The sequence below is a fragment of the Capra hircus genome, assembly GCF_001704415.2.
Source record: "Capra hircus breed San Clemente chromosome X unlocalized genomic scaffold, ASM170441v1, whole genome shotgun sequence".
In the NCBI taxonomy this organism is placed as follows: Eukaryota; Metazoa; Chordata; class Mammalia; order Artiodactyla; family Bovidae; genus Capra; species Capra hircus.
This window is the reverse complement of record NW_017189516.1, coordinates 20,032,578-20,051,740: the sequence shown is the minus strand read 5'-3', so window position 1 is coordinate 20,051,740 and position 19,163 is coordinate 20,032,578. Positions and strand designations below refer to the sequence as shown.

Below are 19,163 nucleotides of genomic sequence, written 5' to 3'. Positions count from 1 at the left end.
ATGCACATGTAAAAACCAGGAGACCCAGAATTAGTACATGCTTGACTGCCTTGGGGGTATCCACTGAATTTCTGTGCACTCATCTCACCTGTGTCATTTGCCCCAAGGCACCCCCACTGCCCACTACCACCCCATCCTAACCGGGCCCTGACTCCCACCCCACTCCCACAGGTCAAGGTGGACAACCAGCATGACTTCCAGGACATCGCGAGTGTCGTGGCACTGACCAAGACGTATGCCACCACCGAGCCCTTCATTGATGCCAAATACGATGTACGCATCCAGAAGATTGGGCAGAACTACAAGGCCTACATGTGAGTGGAAAAACCAAGGCCTGGGGAGGGGGTCCCCCTGCCCTGCCTTGTGCATTCCAGGCCCCCTGAGCCTCTCTCCTGTCTCCTTTTGTTCTCCAGGAGGACATCAGTGTCAGGAAACTGGAAGACCAACACTGGCTCTGCGATGCTTGAGCAGATTGCTATGTCTGACAGGTGGGCGGCCTGACCTTGGTGGGGGCTGATGGGGGGAAGAGTGTAAGTGTGGCTGCCCAGACAGGTACTGACAGGCTTCCTTGCCTTGCATTTTGGCAGGTACAAGCTGTGGGTGGACACGTGCTCAGAGATTTTTGGGGGACTGGACATTTGTGCAGTGGAAGCGCTGCATGGCAAGGATGGACGAGATCACATCATTGAGGTGGGAGCACCCCAGAATTTGGTGGGGGTACAGACACACTAGCAGGTGCAGGGCAGCAACACTCTGTGAAGCATGCCAGGGCCCAGAAAGCCCTGAATGAATGGCAATATGTAAAACTGTGAAGTGCCTTGTGAACTGGGATTTCCTTGGCAAGTGGCGAAATTCTTAGTAAATTCTAAACTGCTCTGTGAAACTTGGACATCTTTAGTGAATAGCAAAATATTTGTTCAATTATAATGTCCTCTGTGAACTGAGACACCATGGTCAATGACCAAGCACTTAGTAATCTTTAAAGTATTCTGTGAACTTTTACTTGGCTGACAGCAAAGAACTTAGTAAGCTATAAAGAACTTCACAGAGAGTGGTGGCTGATACTAAAGCATTCTGTGAACTGTAAAGTACCTTAAGAAGGTACTGCTTCATGAATAGCAAAGTGCTTTTGAAATTCTAAAGCTCTTTGTAAGCAGCAGTGTCCCCAGTAAACAGTAAAGCAATTCGTAAACTGTAAAATACCTTGAAAGTTCAGAGTGCACGGTAAATGGTAGCGCTTTATAAATGGTAAGCATCTTGTAAACAGTGGTGCCCTTTGCAAAGTACTTTCTAAAGCCTAAACACACCATATATGCAACAGTCCTTTGTCAAAGACAAGGAGCTTTGTATACTGTAAAGCAGCACATAAACCACAAAGTTCTTTGTAAAGGACAAAGCACCTAGCAAACTATAAAGCAGGCATTGGCAAACTTTGTCTATCGAGGCCAAACAGTGTGTATTTTTGGCTTTGTGGGCCATATAATGTCTGCTGCAGCTCCTCAATTCTACAAGAGCAGCCACAGACAATATGGCAAGAAAGTAAACGGGGTTGTGTTACCATGAAACTTGGTTTATGGACACTGAAATTTAAATTTCATATAGTTTTCTCAGGACATGAAATCTTTTGGGTTTTTCTCAGCCATTAAAAAATATAAAACCCACCCTTAGCCCAGGAGGCAGAGGGGCAGAGGGGACTGTACAGAAACAGGTGCTGGGCCAGATTTGGCCAGTAGGTAAGCCCTCATTTGCTCACCCATTTGTATATCCTAAGCTGTAAAGTATCTTGTAAAAGACAAGCCTTCCCACACTGCATAATCAGTGCCTCTCAAACCGAAGTTTGTTTCCTGGGCAGCTGCCAGTCATGCCTCTTTCCAGCTTTTCAAGAACTTTGTCATCCTTGCCCTCCCATGCACTTCCTGCTTCTCTCCTCACCGGATCCCCTCTCCTCCCCCAGGTGGTGGGCTCCTCCATGCCGCTCATCGGTGACCACCAGGATGAAGACAAGCAGCTCATCGTAGAGCTCGTGGTCAACAAGATGGCCCAGGCACTGCCCCGGCAGCGGCAGCGGGATGCCTCCCCTGGCAGGGGCTCCCACAGCCAGGTCAGGCCCCTGGCTCTGGCCCTCGGGGGCTAGATGTGGGCAGGCCAGCCCTTGGTCATGCTGTGTCATAGAGCTGATAACCAGCAGGCTAAGAGTAACACAGGGACACACATGTGTTGTGGCAATGAACAACTTTTAAAAATTGCCCAATAATTTAAAAATTGATAAATAGTTGCTACCCTGACTTCCCTGAGTACCTCCTGACCCCTCCCCTGGGAAGAAATCCCCCCCCAACCCCACAACCTGCCACCCCTCAGCTCAGCCACAAATGCGGCAACACCCAGCATACAGGGAACCCGTGTCATTCTGATTGGCTGATGCCCCACTGGCTGGTAACTATTTTTAACCTCTCCTGCTCCACTCCTCTGCCGCAGACTCCGTCCCCAGGGGCCCTGCCCTTGGGCCGCCAGATCTCCCAGCAGCCCTCGGGGCCCCCAGCTCAGCAACGACCCCCGCCACAGGGTAAGTGAGGGGCCAGCTTCCTGGGCCCCGACTCTGCCTGGCAGCCTCCTACCTCTCACTGGCTCTCTCTCACATGTGCACTTTCTCTCTGTCCCTCAGGCGGCCCTCCACAGCCGGGCCCAGGCCCCCAACGCCAGGGACCCCCGTTGCAGCAGCGCCCGACCCCACAGGGCCAGCAGCACCTTTCGGGCCTTGGACCCCCAGCTGGCAGCCCCCTGCCCCAGCGTCTACCAAGTCCCACATCAGTGCCCCAGCAGCCTGCATCCCAGGCCACACCGCTGACCCAGGGTCAAGGCCGCCAATCCCGGCCAGTGGCTGGAGGACCTGGGGCACCTCCAGCTACCCGCCCACCCGCCTCCCCATCTCCCCAGCGCCAGGCGGGCCCCCCACAGGCTACTCGTCAGACATCGGTCTCTGGTCAGGCTCCACCAAAGGCCTCAGGAGTTCCAGCAGGTGGTCAGCAGCGCCAGGGCCCACCCCAGAAACCCCCAGGCCCTGCTGGCCCCACACGCCAGGCTAGCCAGGCTGGTCCCATGCCCCGCACTGGGCCACCCACTACTCAGCAGCCGCGACCTAGTGGCCCGGGCCCCGCTGGACGTCCCACCAAGCCACAACTGGCCCAGAAACCCAGCCAGGATGTGCCACCACCTGCCACTGCTGCTGCCGGGGGACCCCCACACCCCCAGCTCAAGTAAGAGGACCCCACAGCAGCCCTCACCTTGCTGCTCACAAAATGGTCTCCTGCACGTGGAGGGCAACCCTGGGATCCCCGGCTCCTCAGACCCTGGTCCTGCACAGGATCCTAACAGCTCTCTCTCTGGTTCCAGTCTGAGCCAGACCCTTCCCCCTTCAGAGGCTCCTACCCTCCATCCCAGAGAATCCCCTTTTCAGTTCAGAATCCTCCCTGTAGGCCCTGGGAAAGCCCCCCAGCCCAGCTCCTCTTGGCCTACCCCAGAAGCCTTGCTAACCCTTCTTCAGTACTTCCCTGCCCAACTCATTCTTCTCCTACCCAACCTCCCTGCAACCGAACCCCCAAACTCCTCCCAGCCCAATCCACAATCCTCCTAAGTTACTTCACTTTCCAGTCATCCTCCTACTTTCTCTAGAGTCTAGGCTCCCTTCTGGTCCATCTGAGTCTCCTCCCAAATCACACTATCCTCTCTGCCTCTTCTGGTCCATTCCAGACCTCCTCCATTACCTCAAAAGCCCTCCCTGCCCCATCCAACTGCTCCCCCAACAGATCTTCCCCTTCCAGCCTGTCCTTGGTCCAAGCCCTACACCACCCCTCTTTCTGGACTCCTTACCCTTGGACTAGAAACCTTCCTGCCCTTCATCACGTTATATCAAATACCTCCCAATCTGGTCTAGAATTCTGAGAAGATTCAGCCCAGAACTCTTCCCATACATCTCAGGCTTCCTCACCTTGGATCCAGATCCTCCCACCCAGCCCAGGACTCCCCCACTCCTCCTGAGAATCCCTCAGGGTCCAGGCCTGTGCTGCTGGGTGGGAGGGTAACAGGCACAGCCCCAGGACCAGAGGGGCAGGGCTGGGGCCGGGCCTGGGGTAACGTTGTGTTTCTCTCCCCCTCCTCCCTTCCTCTCCCCCCTTCCTCCCACGCCTCCACCTTGTTTCTCTCTAGCAAATCCCAGTCTCTGACCAATGCCTTCAACCTTCCAGAGCCAGCCCCGCCCAGGCCCAGCCTTAGCCAGGACGAGGTGAAAGCTGAGACCATCCGCAGCCTGAGGAAGTCTTTCGCGAGCCTCTTCTCCGACTGACACCTTACCCTGAGAACCCCCAAATCCCTGGGCAACCCCTGTCTGGGCCTTGAATCTATTTCTCACTTTTGGAAATCTCATCCCTTGAGAAGTCCTCTCCTGGATCGTCAAGATCCCTCTTCTCACTCCTCAGAATGCTCAAGTCCCTGGGGAAACCTCACTGCTCGTCCTAAATCCAGTCCTCACATTTGGAATTCCCACGTCCTTTGACAAACCCACTCTCAGTCATCTCAAGAACTACTTCTCAGTTTTAGCACCTCCAGATCCCTGAAGACCTCAACCCCTGGTGCCCTCTGAGTGCATTTTCCTTCCTGAAAGCTTCCAAACACCAGGCAACCACTCCTGGAGCCCTGAAATTCCTGGAAAACCCCACTTCTGCCCCCACATCTCTCCAGCACACCTTGTCCCCCAGCAAAATTTCCCCAATCCTTAAGAAACTCCTCCCTTTGATACCCTTTGGATTTCCCATCTCTGGGGATCCACCTGTACAACTGTCCCCACCAAGCCCCTCAAGGTTTTCCCTTGTCCTCCCCCCACCAACCCTATTCAACACACTGAGAGCTCCTCCCACTGCTAGGACCCCTCAGTTCCCCAGGGACCCCTGCCTCACCTTCCTGCCTCTGAAAGCTGTCTTTAAATATGCAAACTCCACCCATCCTCCCAGCATCCTGTGCACACAGAAGGCCAGTGGTCTCCCACTTCCCCACCTTTGCCGTGATGTCTGTGTCTGTGACTGACGTGGCCTCCTCTCGTGCCCGTGCTTGGCATATGTGGCCCTCGTTCATCGTGCCGCCTGTGGTGATGCGTGCAGTGGCACTGTTTGTGTGATCCGCACCTCCCCCCAAACTCCACCCTTGCCTGGACTCACCCTCACCCCTCAGCGGCTCTGAACCCCATGAGAAGAGTCGGGAAGCAAAATAAACAAGCAAAGGCCCAGCAGAATTCTGTGCTTCTTGGTGAAGAAAGAGGGGAGTCCTTGAATGGTGGAAAGGAGACAGACGGGACCCCCAAATCCACATGGGGTGCTGGGACCCCAAAATCCAGTGGAAGGCACATCAGGCACAAATTACAGAGAGGTGCTCAGTGGAATTCTTGCCACAAATCCCAGCCATTGGAGATGAAGGAGCTCCTGAATTTAAAAGTATCCCCAAAGCCAAGAGGAAACCAAATTATGGGTTTGGTCTTCAAGGGTCCCCCAGTTCCAGAGGAACTGGAAAAGTACATGGGCACTCCCTCATCTCCCAGGATGGGGATGGGGGATCCTGAGGCAGTATCAGGGCAGAGGCAGAACATTGATTGGTTGGTGGGAAGGGCTCCTTGGCGGGAAGCTGAGATGAGCTCCCTGGTGGCTGGGGGTGGGGCCTAAGGCACAAGGCGGGCTGCGCTGAGTAGGCAGGCAGGCAACTCATCAGCCTGGGTACGGTGCAAGGAGGGTTCGGAGGCACTCCGCTCAATCTTGGGGAGTGACCGCTGCAGCAGCTCAATCGTGGCCAGGATCTGGGGGCAGGGGCAGGTGAGGAGGGGGTGTCCAGAGCCACGTGGGCATCCAAACACCCCCAAACCCCAGTCTAAAGGGGAAACACACACACACACATTGTACACTTCAGAGCCTTGAACACACACAGTTCACATTTGCTCCTCAGAGGCTCCCTCCCCAGGGTGTCCAGCCCTCCTCCTCAGCCCACCTGGGGAAAAAGGGGCCGCTCCTCTCGCTGGAACTTCAGGCAGTCAGACAGCAGGCGCCTCATGGCCTTGGGGCAATTGCTGGAGATTTTGCTGAGGTCCGGGGACAGATAGCCACGGCCCACCATAAAGATAATCTGGGAAAGGGGACAGGAATGGGGTGATCTGGGCTGGGAAGCCCAGGGAATTCTGGGTCTTGAGGGACCTCGGGGACTCCTTTTGGGAGAACTGGGGTATTCTGAGTATTGGGGCCCAGAGGACTATGGATATCTGGTGGATCTAGAGATTCTGGGTCCCTGAGGACTTGGAAGGATTCTCTGCTTAACAGAACAGAAGGACTTAAGCTTGGGGGAATCAAAGATGGTTAAGTGTCTGGGGCCCAAGGGATTATGGGTCCACAGGTTACTAGGGGGCTTAGGGGCCTAGAAAGAACTGAGCCTGGGGGAAACATGAAGTTCTGGGTCTGGAGGGAGTTAAAGGCTGGTAGTCCTCAGGAACCTGTATTTCTGTAGCGGTCCAGGGCTGAGAGGACTATGGGTCCAAGTGGCCTGTAGGACAATGAGTGTTCAAGAACCAAAGACTATTGGTACCTGGAGCCTAGAGGATCTTGGGTTTCTGAGGGCCTGGGAGATTCTAGTCTTTGAACCTGGAGAAATATGAGAGTCTGGGGCCTAGAGTACTGTGGATTCAAGGGCCCTGGAACTTGACAGATACCCAAGGCCTCAGTGATTGTGGGTATCTGTGGGGATTCCAGAAGCACAAAGGGATTGTTTCTGGGAGAAATGGGATTCTGGGCTTTGAGGAGTTTGAGTACCCAGGTTAGAGGACTGTATGTGTCTAGGGGGACTTTTGGGGACCTGGGGAATTCTGGGTATAGGGGACTCAGGAGATTCTGGACTTTGAGGACCCAGAGAAGTGGATATGAGTGAAGGAAATAATTCTGGGTACAGAAGACCCAGAGGAGTCTGGGAGTCCTCAGCTCTGAAAATTTGGGGTTTCTGGGGCAGAGTGGTGTTCGTGGTCTGTACAAAGGAGATCTGAGGCTTGGAGACTAAGGGGATCCCTTGGCCTGGGATAAAGTGGGTGAGGTATGGGGCTCACCTGGTCTCGGCTGCCAATGTGGCTGTAAGGCAGTGAGCCGGTCATGAGCTCATAGAGCACAACCCCATAGGCGTAGACATCTGACTGGAAGCTGTAGGGGTTCGGGTCCTGCATACGGATCACCTCAGCTGCCTTCAGCAGACCAGACCGGGCAGGAGGAATGTACAGGTCAGCAAGTGACTGACCTGCAGGCCCAGATCCCACCAGCCACACTGAGTATAACTCAGAGCCGCCTCCACGAGGTGAAGCATGAGTGATCCAGACACCCACACCTGGTGCAGGAAACCCTGGCCCCACTCCGCCTTCCACATCTTAGCCCAGCAGTCCATGTCCCTATACACCCCCAGTCCAGCCTGGTCCAACTCACCATCCATAGCACAGAGCCTGAGGGTTGCTCCAAGGGCTGGGCCCCACTCCACCGCGTCTTTACTGTGGCCAGGCCGAAGTCCCCGATCTTCACCGTGAGCCCCTCGTGCAGGAAGATGTCCACTGGGGTTAAGGGCCACTACAGGGTCTCCCAATAGCCATGCTTCTTGCCCTGACTGGGAGGCTCTCATTGACGCCTCCACACCAGTCACTGCCTCTAACCCTGACCAGAAGCCCCCCAGTGTCACACAAACTAGCTACAATCTTGACTTGGAGGGGAGCTCTAATTAACACTCCCTATACTTGGCTCCCCTGCGACTCCTGACTAGGAAGCTCCTCTCATGGCACCTACACTCACCATGCCTGTGACACCGATCAGGAACTCCCATAATGCCTTCCACCACTGTCACTCCTCAGACCCTGACCAGAGTCCCAAAGAACACCACCTGAACCAGCCACAACTCTGGCACCTGGCAAAGGGAAATGCAACAGGTGCCCCTCCCTGTTTGCCCCCAGAAAGGCCCCCCACAAGACCCATCCCTCTAAGTCCTCATCCTGTTTGATGCCGTCTGCCCCAGCCCAGCCCCAGAGGGACAGGTAGATACTGTTAGACTTGAGATCTCGGTGGATGATGTTCTTGGCATGGAGGTAGCTGTAGGGGTACAAGCAGGTGTCAGACTGTCTGGGGGCTACCTCATCTCCCTACCCCCAGCCCCCTAGCCCCTTCCCTAGTCCCTGAGCCAGAACACTCACTCCATGCCCTGAGCAGTCTGGCGGGCCACATCAATGAGCTGGACCATGTCGAAGCGTGTGTCAGCCACATGCAGGTGGTGGTAGAGACTGGAGCCCTCACACCACTGTGTGATGATGGCAAATCCTGGCCGGGTCATGAAGCCCATGAACAGCAAGATGTTGACATGACGTGTCTTCCTGCAGGTGGGGCAGGCGGTATCAGGGCAGGGAGAGCAAACAGCAACTTTCTGAGCCTTTGGAAGGGTGCTATTCACTGCTGCCTTCTGCCATCATTTCCACCCTGTCTTTCAGGAGGCTCAGATGGCCAAATTCAGTGAATTTGTGAGATGTTTACTGGGCTGAGCATTTATGTCCTGAACTTCCTCATCCAAATCTCCCAACAAAAGCAGGAGGGAGGGATAACCCTTCACTCCCTACTGACCAGGAGCATCTTAATCATCAAACTTGCCATACCTCTGACCATGACCATGACCTGAGCCTGTGACCATTTGAGATAAGATGAGAAAGTGGAATGCCAACCTTCATCAGTGATATATCAACATAACATTGATAACTGCTGGGTACAAACATCAGTGACGTGTGACTATGTCCTGTTAACCATGAGAGGCTTAGAGGTAAAGAGTTTGGGGTTTGGACTAAACTTATGTTCTAATCCGGGCTTCCTCAGATACTCTCTGTGCAATCTCAGGGAGGACACTTAAGCTCTCTGTGCCTCATTTTCCTTAACTGAAAAACTGATTATTCTATGAGATACCTGGCACGGGTTTTGGGAGGACTACATAATAACCTGTAAGGTGCTCTGAATGGCCAAACACAAGCAAGCACCCTAAAAACACCACTGTCCCTGCTGTTATTGCTACTGGGTACCTGGATCTACCTTATAGAAACTCTGCCATGTACGAACAGCCACCCTCATTTAGAAGAAAATTTTCATTCCTTTAGAAGGATTAACTATAGTTACAATGGTAACATACATGCAAAGAACATCAATGATGGTCCACAGTTTTGCACACATCAGAGCGGATAATAGCACATGAGCTCTTCATAGTAGTTAGGTTACGGTTTCAGTACAAACACAATGCAAATTCACAGCCTGTTCAAATCACTGCCATTTGACAGAAAGGAACAGAAACTGAAAACATCAACTCTGCAATGTAATTGTGTCCACTTGTCAAGAGGGGAAAGCCCACACCAGCAACCCCAAGAGTGGTAGGAACTAGGGTGACAAAAGGGAGCACCAGGGCTTCTTGGTGTGAATGAATTAATATAGTAGGAATAATATATTAAGTAGAGCAATCACAATCATTAACCAAACAATGATTAAATTATGCTTCTGATTATAGTTTTAATACTGTTCTTTAAAGAATAGTATTATTATAATCAATAACAAGAATATAACACAGTAAACACATAGTAATGGTGCAGAACAAGCAGAGGAGAAGGAAGGCTGCCAGCCTGCTGGGCAATGCAGTTAACTAACATTATGCTATTGATGTCCGTGCATACAATAACACTGCAGTGATACTCATTTCACAACAGGCAAGCAAAAAGAGTCACATTTTGGAGGCAGGGCCATTAATTAATATCACTATTTACACAAACAACAGCCTCATCAGAGGTCCTTTAAACATACCCGTTTCCCAGAGGGGAAAGGCACTTCTCTGATAAAGAAACAACCTACTATTATGGTTATAACACAACATAAACATGGGGGATGTGAGGAAGCACCCCCAGCAGGGCCTTTCCCCAGAGAGGCATGGAGGCCATGCCTGCCGCCCCCGCCCCATCCACACACACGAGCAATCTCACCTGAGCACCTGCATCTCGTTCTTGAAGGCCTGGGCCTGCTCAGCTGTGGGTTGGGCCACCTTGAGCACCTTCACGGCCACATCGCCATGCCACCGCCCGCGAAACACCGTGCCAAACGAGCCCGTCCCGATCCTCTTCAGCAACTGCACCTCACTGGGTGGCACCTCCCAGTAATAGCCCGAGTCCCGGTACCCCAAATTCTTCTGTGGGCCACATGGGCGGCATCTCAGGGGCCTGCCCACACCCCTCATCACTTAGCCTGTGGTGCCCCCACCAAAGGTGTCCCCTGGAGCTCACCACTTTCTTCTTGTCATCAGCCAAGGACTTCCGTTCCCGCTGCTCTGATGGGGACTTGGAATGTGGGGACTTCCTTCCCGAGGACACACTGGCTGGGCTGGGGCTCCCCCGGGGGGCTCCATCGCCACCACCTCTATTCCCAGCAGCTGCAGTTACAGAGAGGATGTGAGTGGAGCTGGGTGGGGTGGGGTTGGGGGCTCAGGGCACGGGCAGCGGGGGGCTCACCATCAGTGTTGAAGTTCTGGCCAGTGAGCTGGAAGAAGAGGGCTGGGAGTCAGAGAGAGGACATGGAGGACAACAGGAATGGCCCTCCCCTCTGCCTCATGCTCCCTGGTGACCGCCTGCCTCAACACCAACCTGGATGAGGCCGGAGTCCATGGGGGCTGTGGTGCTGACCATGTGGACATTGGGGGTGGATGTGGAGCGGATGCGCTGGAGGGGGGTGTTGGCCTGGGCAGGGAAGGAGAAGTGCTCGGGGTCGCGGTGCTGGGTGCAGGAGCTGGCAGGGGAAAGGCTGTGAAATCACTGTTGAGTGAATGAGAGAACCAGTAGAATGCCTCCCCCAACCCACTGCCCCTTCCTAGGTATGTGTTTAGCTCACATAGAGTAAATGTCCATTGTCATTACATTATGCATTTGTTTAAGAAACACTGACTAAATGCCGGCTGTGTGCCAGATACCGTTCTAGACAGTGGAAATAAAACTGGACAAAACAAATAAAGGTTCTACACGCATGCTGATTTGAACTGTACTAAAAATTTTTAAATTAAAAAAAAAAAGAAATGAAAAACAAAAGTTCTCACCCTCATGGGACTAACTGCAGTAGGGAGAGAGACAAATAAAAAACAAATAATATTTCATAGAAGCAATAAAGCAAAAAATAAAGCAACATAAGAAGACAAGAAGTGTCCCTGATCATGTCAGGAAAGACATCTCTGAGCAAGCAACATTTGAGCAAAGACTTAAAGGAAGGACAGCAAACCACACAAATAGTGGGGGAAGAGCAATATGTAATATTGTATAACTATATGCAGTACTCAAATATATTATGGATTATGTAATATACAATGTTATCTATATTAAAATGGCAATGCTTTACATGTACATATAATAATGTTAATTTTACATATATACATGTGTTATATATGATATATATTAAATATATTATAATGTCATAAAAATATTTTTAATGTTTCCTTCACTATCCTGAAATGCAATTCATAGGTAATTAATTCACATGTGCCCATAATTAAAAATAACATAATGCCCTAACTTTACTATTTTATATATTACATAAAAATGTTTAATATTCTACATTGTATGAAAATATCAATATAACACATAATATGATAGCATATCATATAAATATTGACATTATAAAATACATATACATATAAAATGCATATCATATAAACATGATATATTAGAGTGATAATAGTATTATTATACTTAAAGGAGAGGTAAAAGTGAATTTATGAGAAAAATAATATGTATTCCAACGTGGAAAGGCTTTGAGAATTAACAAAGTAGTTAGATAATATATACATAGATATATAATTAATAAGAAAAACTTATCCTGTGCTAGATCATGTTCTAAGCATTGGACCCACCTTAACTTATTTAATCCACACCAGAACCCTATGTGGTAAAAGTATCATTATCTTTTCCTTACAAATAAGAAAACTAAGGTCCAGAGAGACTAGGGAACTTGCCTGAGGCCCCACAGCTCCATGCCCTTACTTACACTTGTAGGTGCTCACTAAATGTTCATTGAGTAGACAAAAGAATTAAGTATGGCTTGATCTCTACCGAGGCCTCCAGATCTTTTTCTTCTGACAGTAGCCCTTCAGCTAAGGCATCCCCTACCTGGGACTCTGAGGGGTGAGCGGCTCATTCAGGGGGCGGTTTGAGGGAACCTCGTGCTGTCTGGAGCTTCCGGACAAATCCTGGACACTGTGGTAGAACCTTGAGGGCATTTGGGGTATAAAGCAAGGGAACATGGGTCAGCTGTTTGTAAAAGCCTTGTGGCTGGGCCTCTGTTCTCCCCATCTGCCCACCCACCCCAGGCCAGGCTCACTGTCGGCGGTTGGTACTCATGTCGACACAGACTGTGGGGACCTTGGAGGAACAATGCTGGTGGAACTTGTATCCACAGGTTTGGCAGCGGAAGCCATGGAACAGAAACTTAAGGCAGAAGTCACAGAAGGCCAGGCTGAAGAATGTCTTCCGTACCTGCTGCCACAGAGTAGAGAAGGTTGAAGCCTGGTCACGGACCCTCCCGCCATGCCCACGGTCTGCCCCCACTCTCCACTCACAAAATTGTGCATGGTCAGGGGGACGTCTTCGAGGACCTCCACAATGAGCTCCTCGCCATCCAGCGGGGCAATGGCTGTGTCCCAGGCAGTGACTGTCTTTCGCCTGCAGAAGGCATGGAAGGGAGTGAGTGGGAGGGTGGCCAGGGGCCACAAGGAGAAAGGAAATCCACCAAAAGTCCTTCCATGGAATAACAGATGACATTTTGCATTTTTAGTATGGCAACTCTAGGAACTAGTAATATCCTTACCCCTATTTATGTATGGGGAAACTGAGGCAAAGAGGGATGACATGATTTGCCCAGAGCCACAAGGGACTGTGAGTGGAAGGACAGTGTGAAGAGTCCATGTTCTTAGCTACAAGAGGAGGAGGAAATGAGACAGTGAAGAAACAACTAAATCTCCGAGGTGCTAAGCAAGCCCCTGACAAAGCAGCTGGTGAGGCACTGAAACAACAAATAAAAAGCAATGCATGGGGGAAAAAAAAGGAATGTGTGAACTGAATACAAAAGTTCAGGAACTCTAAAACAGAGGAACAAATGGAAGGTCAGCAAGGCCCACACAGCAGACAGAGAATGAGGAGACGGAGGAAGGAGGGAGTTGACAAGTTGATAAAACAGTGAAAGAATGAAACAGATGAATTCCAAGAGGAGACGATGGAGCATGGTGAGGACTCGGGATCTAAGAAGAAAATGAATCACTGACCTTACAGGCCAATGAACTAATGAAGCAATAAGACAAAAGCTGGATGGACTCATGGATTCACTAAGTGAAGGGAAGACTAACAGAGACTGCACAGCAGAGTGGAGGAGTTGGATGATTCTGAGAAGGGGGTAGAAGGCTGGGCACCCAGTTGAGGGTGGGAGAGCCACACTTACCCCTTGATGAGCCGGTAAACCACACAGCAATCTTGATTGAGACCCCGCACCTTGAGGGCCTTGTCTAGAGAGTCATAGACACTCATGCCGTCCCGGACAGTCACCTGTGTGTGTGTGCACACATGTAAGGAGTCAGCACCCAGAGGGGCCCCCAGTGGACTCTCCCAGTCCTTGTCACCTTTCTTATCCCAGATTTACAACTAGGTCCATGCCCACCCCCGGCCAGTTTTGCTCCCATCAGACTCACCACCGTGCGCTGCTTGTTGGGCAGGTACACTTTGACGGTGCCCACTGACCGGGAGGGCTCGGCCCCATTAGCAGGGGGGCCCCGTGGTGGCTCCATGGAGCCTAGGACTTTGTCAAGACGGGCTAAGGTGGGGCTGGGCAGGTGCCATGGGGCTCCTAAAACACAGAGGAAGAATTCAGAGGTCCTATAAAGATAGTATGGAAGCAAAGTGGCAGAGGACAAAAAATTCAATCTCCAGACTTCACGTCACCCTCTGTAGCCTAATTTCCACACCGCTCAAGGGATCCAGTTCCTCCTCTGCTCAGCCCCTCCAGTTGTTTGTCTCACGCTTAAGTGCCAAGGTCTCAGATTCACTGCACAGGGCGGGGTAGGGTGGGGTGGGGGTAGGACATAGTGAGAGGCAGCACACACTGTCCCGCAGGGCATAGGAGTACATAAGTCTCTGTGCTGGGGACTAATAGGGAAGTCAGCACGCACTACACTGGGGCGTGTCAAGTACATAATGGACATGAACAGGCTGTCCTGGCTTTTGAATGGAGAAGGGGGTTACCAGATACTGTGGTGTGGGAGGAGTCAGACAGGGTGATGGGGAACTAACCGAGGATCATCAGACACTGCCCTTAGCTTGGGGAAAATGGGAATTGCACCAGACAGTGTTTGTAAGGACACTGTGGGCATCCCAAAGCCCTGGACTGTAATGACAGTAGGTTCATGGGTACTGTACTAGGTGCCTAACGGGAGTCACCAGACTGTGATGGGGAGTTCATAAAGGCTCAAAGACACTATGCTGAGGGGAGATGTAATAGTCATCACTAGAGACTGTAAGGAGTCTGTAAGGAGTCCCCTGGACTGCAAGGAGGTCCAACCAGTCCACCCCAAAGGAGATCAGTCCTCAGTGTTCATTGGAAGGACTGATGTTGAAGCTGAAATGCCAATGCTTTGGCCACCTGATGCGAAGAGCTAACTCATTTGAAAAGATCCTGATGCTGGGAAAGATTTAAGGCAGGTGGAGAAGGGGACGACAAACGATGAGATGGTTGGATGGCATCACCGACTCAATGGATATGAGTTTGGGTAAACTCCAGGAGTTGGTGATGGACAGGGAGGCCTGGCATGCTGCAGTCCATAGGGTCGCAAAGAGTCGGACACGACTGAAAGACTGAACTGAACTGAGAGACTGTAATGGGAAGAAGAGTGGATAACAGGTATCACCAGACATTGTAATGGGGGAAATGAGGGTTATGGAGCATCACCAGATGTGGCTGAAGTGAGATAAGCAGGAGTAAAAGCATAGATGAGGCCGAGGGCACTCCAAAATTCCCCTTGACAGCTAATGAAAGGATCGCAGACATATTACTAGTGATAATGGATGGAGGCTGGAGAGGGTTAAAGAGGAGGAATGTGAGAATCCTCAAACATTCTCCTACTGGGTTAGACATTGATCCAGAATAAGGAAAGCGAGGAATGAGCCGCGTCTTCACGCATTCCCCGTTGTTGGTAAGGAATGGGCATCAGATACCTTAAAGAGATTAAAAAGAACTCCACAAGACAGATACCACAACCCAAGCTACATTCGGCCCGGCTCCGCCCACCGAGGGCCTTCCAGCTTTGCGCAGGCGCGCTGCCACACGCGATGGGCGAAACCATCCCCCGCAGCCTTGCACCCATTCCAATCCCCCCCCCCGCTGTCGACAATGGTTTCGCCCCGGGTCAAACCACTCCTCCGGTTCCGGGTGGGGGGCGTCAGGGCCCAGGCGCAGTCATCCTGGAGCTGAGCTTTCGTTCCCGGCTCCCTACCCATGCCCGACAGTAGCTCCAGAAACCTAACCCTACCGGGCCCGCCCTCACCTGTCACGCCGCTACAGCCGCCGCCGCCTCCATCTTGGGCCTGTCTTCTTGTTTCCTTACAGAGTCCACCTCCACCGCCCCTCGGACTTTAGCCATTGGCTCCGGAGGATTCAGCCCTCCATCCTTATTGGATTAGGTACACGCCTGTCAAGGCAGGGCTGGCGGAATGTGGGTCGTGTTCCGGATTAGGAGAGGCTGCCTGAAACGTCAGGGTCTAGGGCAAATTCGCTCGTCCGGATTCGCGCAGGCGCAGTCGGGAAAAGACCTGCGTGCCAAGGGTTTTAACCCCAATCTTGCCGTAATGGAATAAGGCAGGGCTCTTATTTTTTTGGTCACTTGGGGCTGACTTTAGGGGTTCCCGAAAATGGGTGGGGGATCCTTAAGCGCTCTTTTTGCTCCAGTGACCCAGCGCCCTAAGTACCATTCCTGGTCTCAGTTTTACCATCTTTGAAATGGGTTGGAATCACACCAAACATCTGCAACGTTTTCCAATTGAGAGACTGTAGTCATAAGCTTTTGATAACAGCGAGTCTCTAGTGTGGCCGGGGCTGGAGGTCTTACCCTAAGAGCGGTGGTCTGCTGTTTGAGGAGGCTTCCTTCCTTTAGGAATGGAGTTGATAAGGATTTTGAAAGACTAATCCTAGACGTGTAGGGGAATTGTGGACCTGGAATGGTGCATAACGCTGGGAAGCATGTGGAGGTATTGCAGGGTAAACACAAAGTTTTTAAAAGTCAAATTGTCTCTGGTGTCACAAATGAGACTTTCCGTCTTCCCTTTTCTTGCTGTAGTTCCTTTAGAAAACTTTCAATTGTAAATTTTTTCTCCCTCCCTTCAAGATGTATGTAACTCCTTTTAATAAAAGCTAAATAGGCCTCCTGCCAGTTTTACAACTCAGGAATGTCGTTCTCGAGGCCCTGGGAGCCATCTCTTTGAAATGTAAATGTCAGCGGAGATAGCGCCCTATCTTCTGGTCCCTAGGAATTTGACCTAGCCGGCTGGCTCCAAGTCGCTGTTTGTCAGAGAGATATGTGTTTTGTTTTTCCTTTGCCTAAAGGCAGATGGCTACACCAATAACCAGGTAAATTTGAGATGAACTGTGTAGCAAATAGTGCTGTCCAGTTCTCTTGAAGGCAAGTTATCATGTCTTAAGAACATGTATGAAATGGGTTGTATCTGCCTGGCTATATAAAAGGATGAGGTTACTTTCTCCTAAATCAGTTTAGTGAGTTGTTTGTGATATACTTCACTGTCTGTTTTAATGCTTACTCGATAATAAAACCAGTTCATTCTTTTCTACCTTTGTGGAGAGAATTCATTGAGTTGGCACGAGATTTTATTTTTAATTATTCCCCGACATCATGAACATGGCCTGTTATGTTTGAAGTGACCACCTTCTCCCCTTGGTAGCATCAACATTCCTCTGCAGTGAAATGGGAACATCAGAAAAAGGGTATTATGTGAGGGGATCTCAACATGCTTCTACTTGTATTTATTTGAGGGCTTTCTCCATCTGTAAGAAGAGAAAACAAATGTATGGCTTACTGGGCTGCCATATAACCCCCATTTCCCATCACCCCTCTTCTATTCAGATCTTCATTCAATGGCTAAGATTAAGACTGACAATACCATGCACTGATGAGAATGTGGAGCAACTGGAACTTTCATACGTTGCTTTTGGGAGTGTAAAATGTTACACCACTTTGAAAGCAGTTTGGCAGCTTCATATAAAGTCAAACATAGATACATCATGCAGTCCAGCAATTTCACTCCTAGGTATTTACTCTAAAAAAAGGAAAAAACAGTGAAAACAAATATGTCTGATGGTGTGCTGGTAAATGTTTACCAACCAGCTCTCCAGGGGAATAAAGCTCTAATTTGTAGTGATTGCCAACTATGGTATAAATACTCCTATCTTGGCTTATTTCAAGCTGTGTACTAATATAACATCACAGAACCAGAGTTGAGAAGAGATTGGCAAAATTGACTGTGGTGAGCCAGCCACAGCATACTACTGCAATATGTTCACACACACAAAAAAGCTTGTGCTCAAATGTTCATGTTGGCTTTCTTTTAAAAAAAAAATTTTTGTACATTAATTTGATTGTGCCAGGCCTTAGTTGCAGCACGTGATTTCTTCTATCTTCGTTGTGGCAGGCGAGATCTTTAGTTGTAGCATTTGAACTCTCAGTTGCAGCATGTGGGATCTAATTCCCCAACCAGGGATGGAACCCGGGCCCCCTGCATTGGAAGCGTAGTCTTTGCCACTGGACCATCAGGGAAATCCCACATTAGCTTTCTTCATGATAGCAAAAAACTGGAAACATCTCAGAAGTCCAACAACTTAAGAACTGACAAACACAACAAGGGGATCATAGAATACTATTTACCAAATGAAAGAGACAAACTACTTCATATGTCTATGAAGCTCATAAACATAAGGTTGAGTGAAAGAAGCCACAGACAAAAGAGAAATGCTGTTATTATTCCGTGTGTATGAAATTCTAAGCCAGGAAAAGTAATCTGTAGTGAAGGAAATCGAACTCGTTGTCTTGGGGAAGAATGATTGGAATGAGCATGAAGGAGCTTTTGGAGGTGATTGGGCTGTTCAGTATGCATTTGTCAAAACTCATTGAAATCTGTACTGGAAATGGGCATGTTTATGTATTATATTTTAGTTTTATTTTTGGCTTCATCAGGTCTTAGTTGCTGCACATGGGAACTTTGTTGGGGCATGCAGGCTCAGTAGTTGAGACACACAAGAGTCCCTAGTTGTGGCTTGCAGGCTCAGTAGTTGTGGCCCTGCGGGCTTCGTTGACCCTCACATGTGGCGTCTTAGTTCCCTGACCAGGGATAGAACCCACATCTCCTGCATTGAAAGAGGGATTCTTAACCACTGGACCACCAGGGAATTCCCTGAAAATGGGCATATTTATTGTATGTAAAATGTACCTTGATTTTAGAAAATTCACAGCAAAAAAAAAAAAAAGGCTTCAAACGTAATTCTAAACGTTTGATTTCTTATAAATTCTAATTGGTTAGAGGATTAAAAAAAAATTATTATGAAATTAAATCCCTGGACCAGGCACCCCATTTCCCAGTGCAGGAGCCCTGGTGGCAACCTCAGCACCACATAGGGTCAGGAACAACTTCAGTTGGAGCTCAGTGAAGGGCTCCAAAATGCTTACCAAGAGAAAGAATAATTTCATGGATGGGGAGAGTGTACTTTAAATTTCATTTCATCTAAATATTATTTACTTTGTTTAAAAACTTTAATTTCTAAGCAGTATTTGAACACAGATTTCTGACTCCATTGCTCAATGTTTACAAAAAGATGAGCAAAATTCCAGGGTAAGCTCACTGCACAGGTGCTGTGTAGGGAGGAGGAGGGGGGGAGGCTCATTCAAGGGTAATCCTTTCTCTCCAAAGAGTCGTAGGCTCACTGAAAACCCATCCCAAACTAACACGACTTCAGTCATGTACCTCACATGTGACTGCGTATACATTTTGCTGAGCGACAATTCAAAATTTG

At 49.9% G+C, this 19,163-nt stretch overlaps 2 protein-coding genes across 4 annotated transcripts in view; one reads left to right on the top strand and one right to left on the bottom strand.

Moving 5' to 3' along the window:
* SYN1 (synapsin I) overlaps positions 1 to 5,278 on the top strand; it is a 53,922-nt gene extending 48,644 nt beyond the window's left edge. The window contains exons 7-13 of one of the 2 annotated variants that reach the window (XM_018043747.1): positions 172 to 314; positions 414 to 488; positions 588 to 690; positions 1,955 to 2,101; positions 2,476 to 2,563; positions 2,663 to 3,254; positions 4,242 to 5,278. In XM_018043747.1, the coding sequence (XP_017899236.1) occupies positions 172 to 314; positions 414 to 488; positions 588 to 690; positions 1,955 to 2,101; positions 2,476 to 2,563; positions 2,663 to 3,254; positions 4,242 to 4,269 (1,176 nt within the window). In that variant the 3' untranslated portion in view covers positions 4,270 to 5,278. Of the gene's footprint in view, positions 1 to 171; positions 315 to 413; positions 489 to 587; positions 691 to 1,954; positions 2,102 to 2,475; positions 2,564 to 2,662; positions 3,255 to 4,203 lie in introns of both variants that reach the window. The other variant, XM_018043746.1, reaches the window with a different exon arrangement.
* On the bottom strand, positions 5,273 to 15,814 carry ARAF (A-Raf proto-oncogene, serine/threonine kinase). Of its 2 annotated transcripts, none has more exons than XM_013976510.2 (16): positions 15,634 to 15,814; positions 13,786 to 13,940; positions 13,539 to 13,642; positions 12,664 to 12,766; positions 12,426 to 12,580; positions 12,215 to 12,313; positions 10,706 to 10,847; positions 10,574 to 10,601; positions 10,349 to 10,494; positions 10,052 to 10,254; positions 8,243 to 8,419; positions 8,095 to 8,141; positions 7,491 to 7,609; positions 7,124 to 7,255; positions 6,025 to 6,159; positions 5,273 to 5,836 (listed from the first exon to the last, which is right to left on the bottom strand). In XM_013976510.2, the coding sequence occupies exons 2-16, from the start codon at positions 13,879 to 13,881 to the stop codon at positions 5,702 to 5,704; spliced, it is 1,821 nt and encodes a 606-aa protein (XP_013831964.1). In that variant the 5' UTR covers positions 13,882 to 13,940; positions 15,634 to 15,814; the 3' UTR covers positions 5,273 to 5,701. The 2 variants fall into 2 exon arrangements, with proteins under 2 accessions (XP_013831964.1, XP_005700894.1); XM_005700837.3 differs by having other exon boundaries at positions 10,706 to 10,862; positions 15,634 to 15,813.
* Between the last annotated feature and the right edge of the window lie 3,349 nt (positions 15,815 to 19,163).

Bases quoted from the DNA above. Each gene is read 5' to 3' on its own strand.
- ARAF (XM_005700837.3), bottom strand. From the start codon at position 13,881: ATGGAGCCACCACGGGGCCCCCCTGCTAATGGGGCCGAGCCCTCCCGG. The intron at 13,643-13,785 runs GTGAGTCTGATG...ACACACACACAG, and splicing joins CCAACAAGCAGCGCACGGTG to GTGACTGTCCGGGACGGCAT. The intron at 5,837-6,024 runs GTGGGCTGAGGA...CCCTGCCCCCAG, and splicing joins AGCGGCCCCTTTTTCCCCAG to ATCCTGGCCACGATTGAGCT.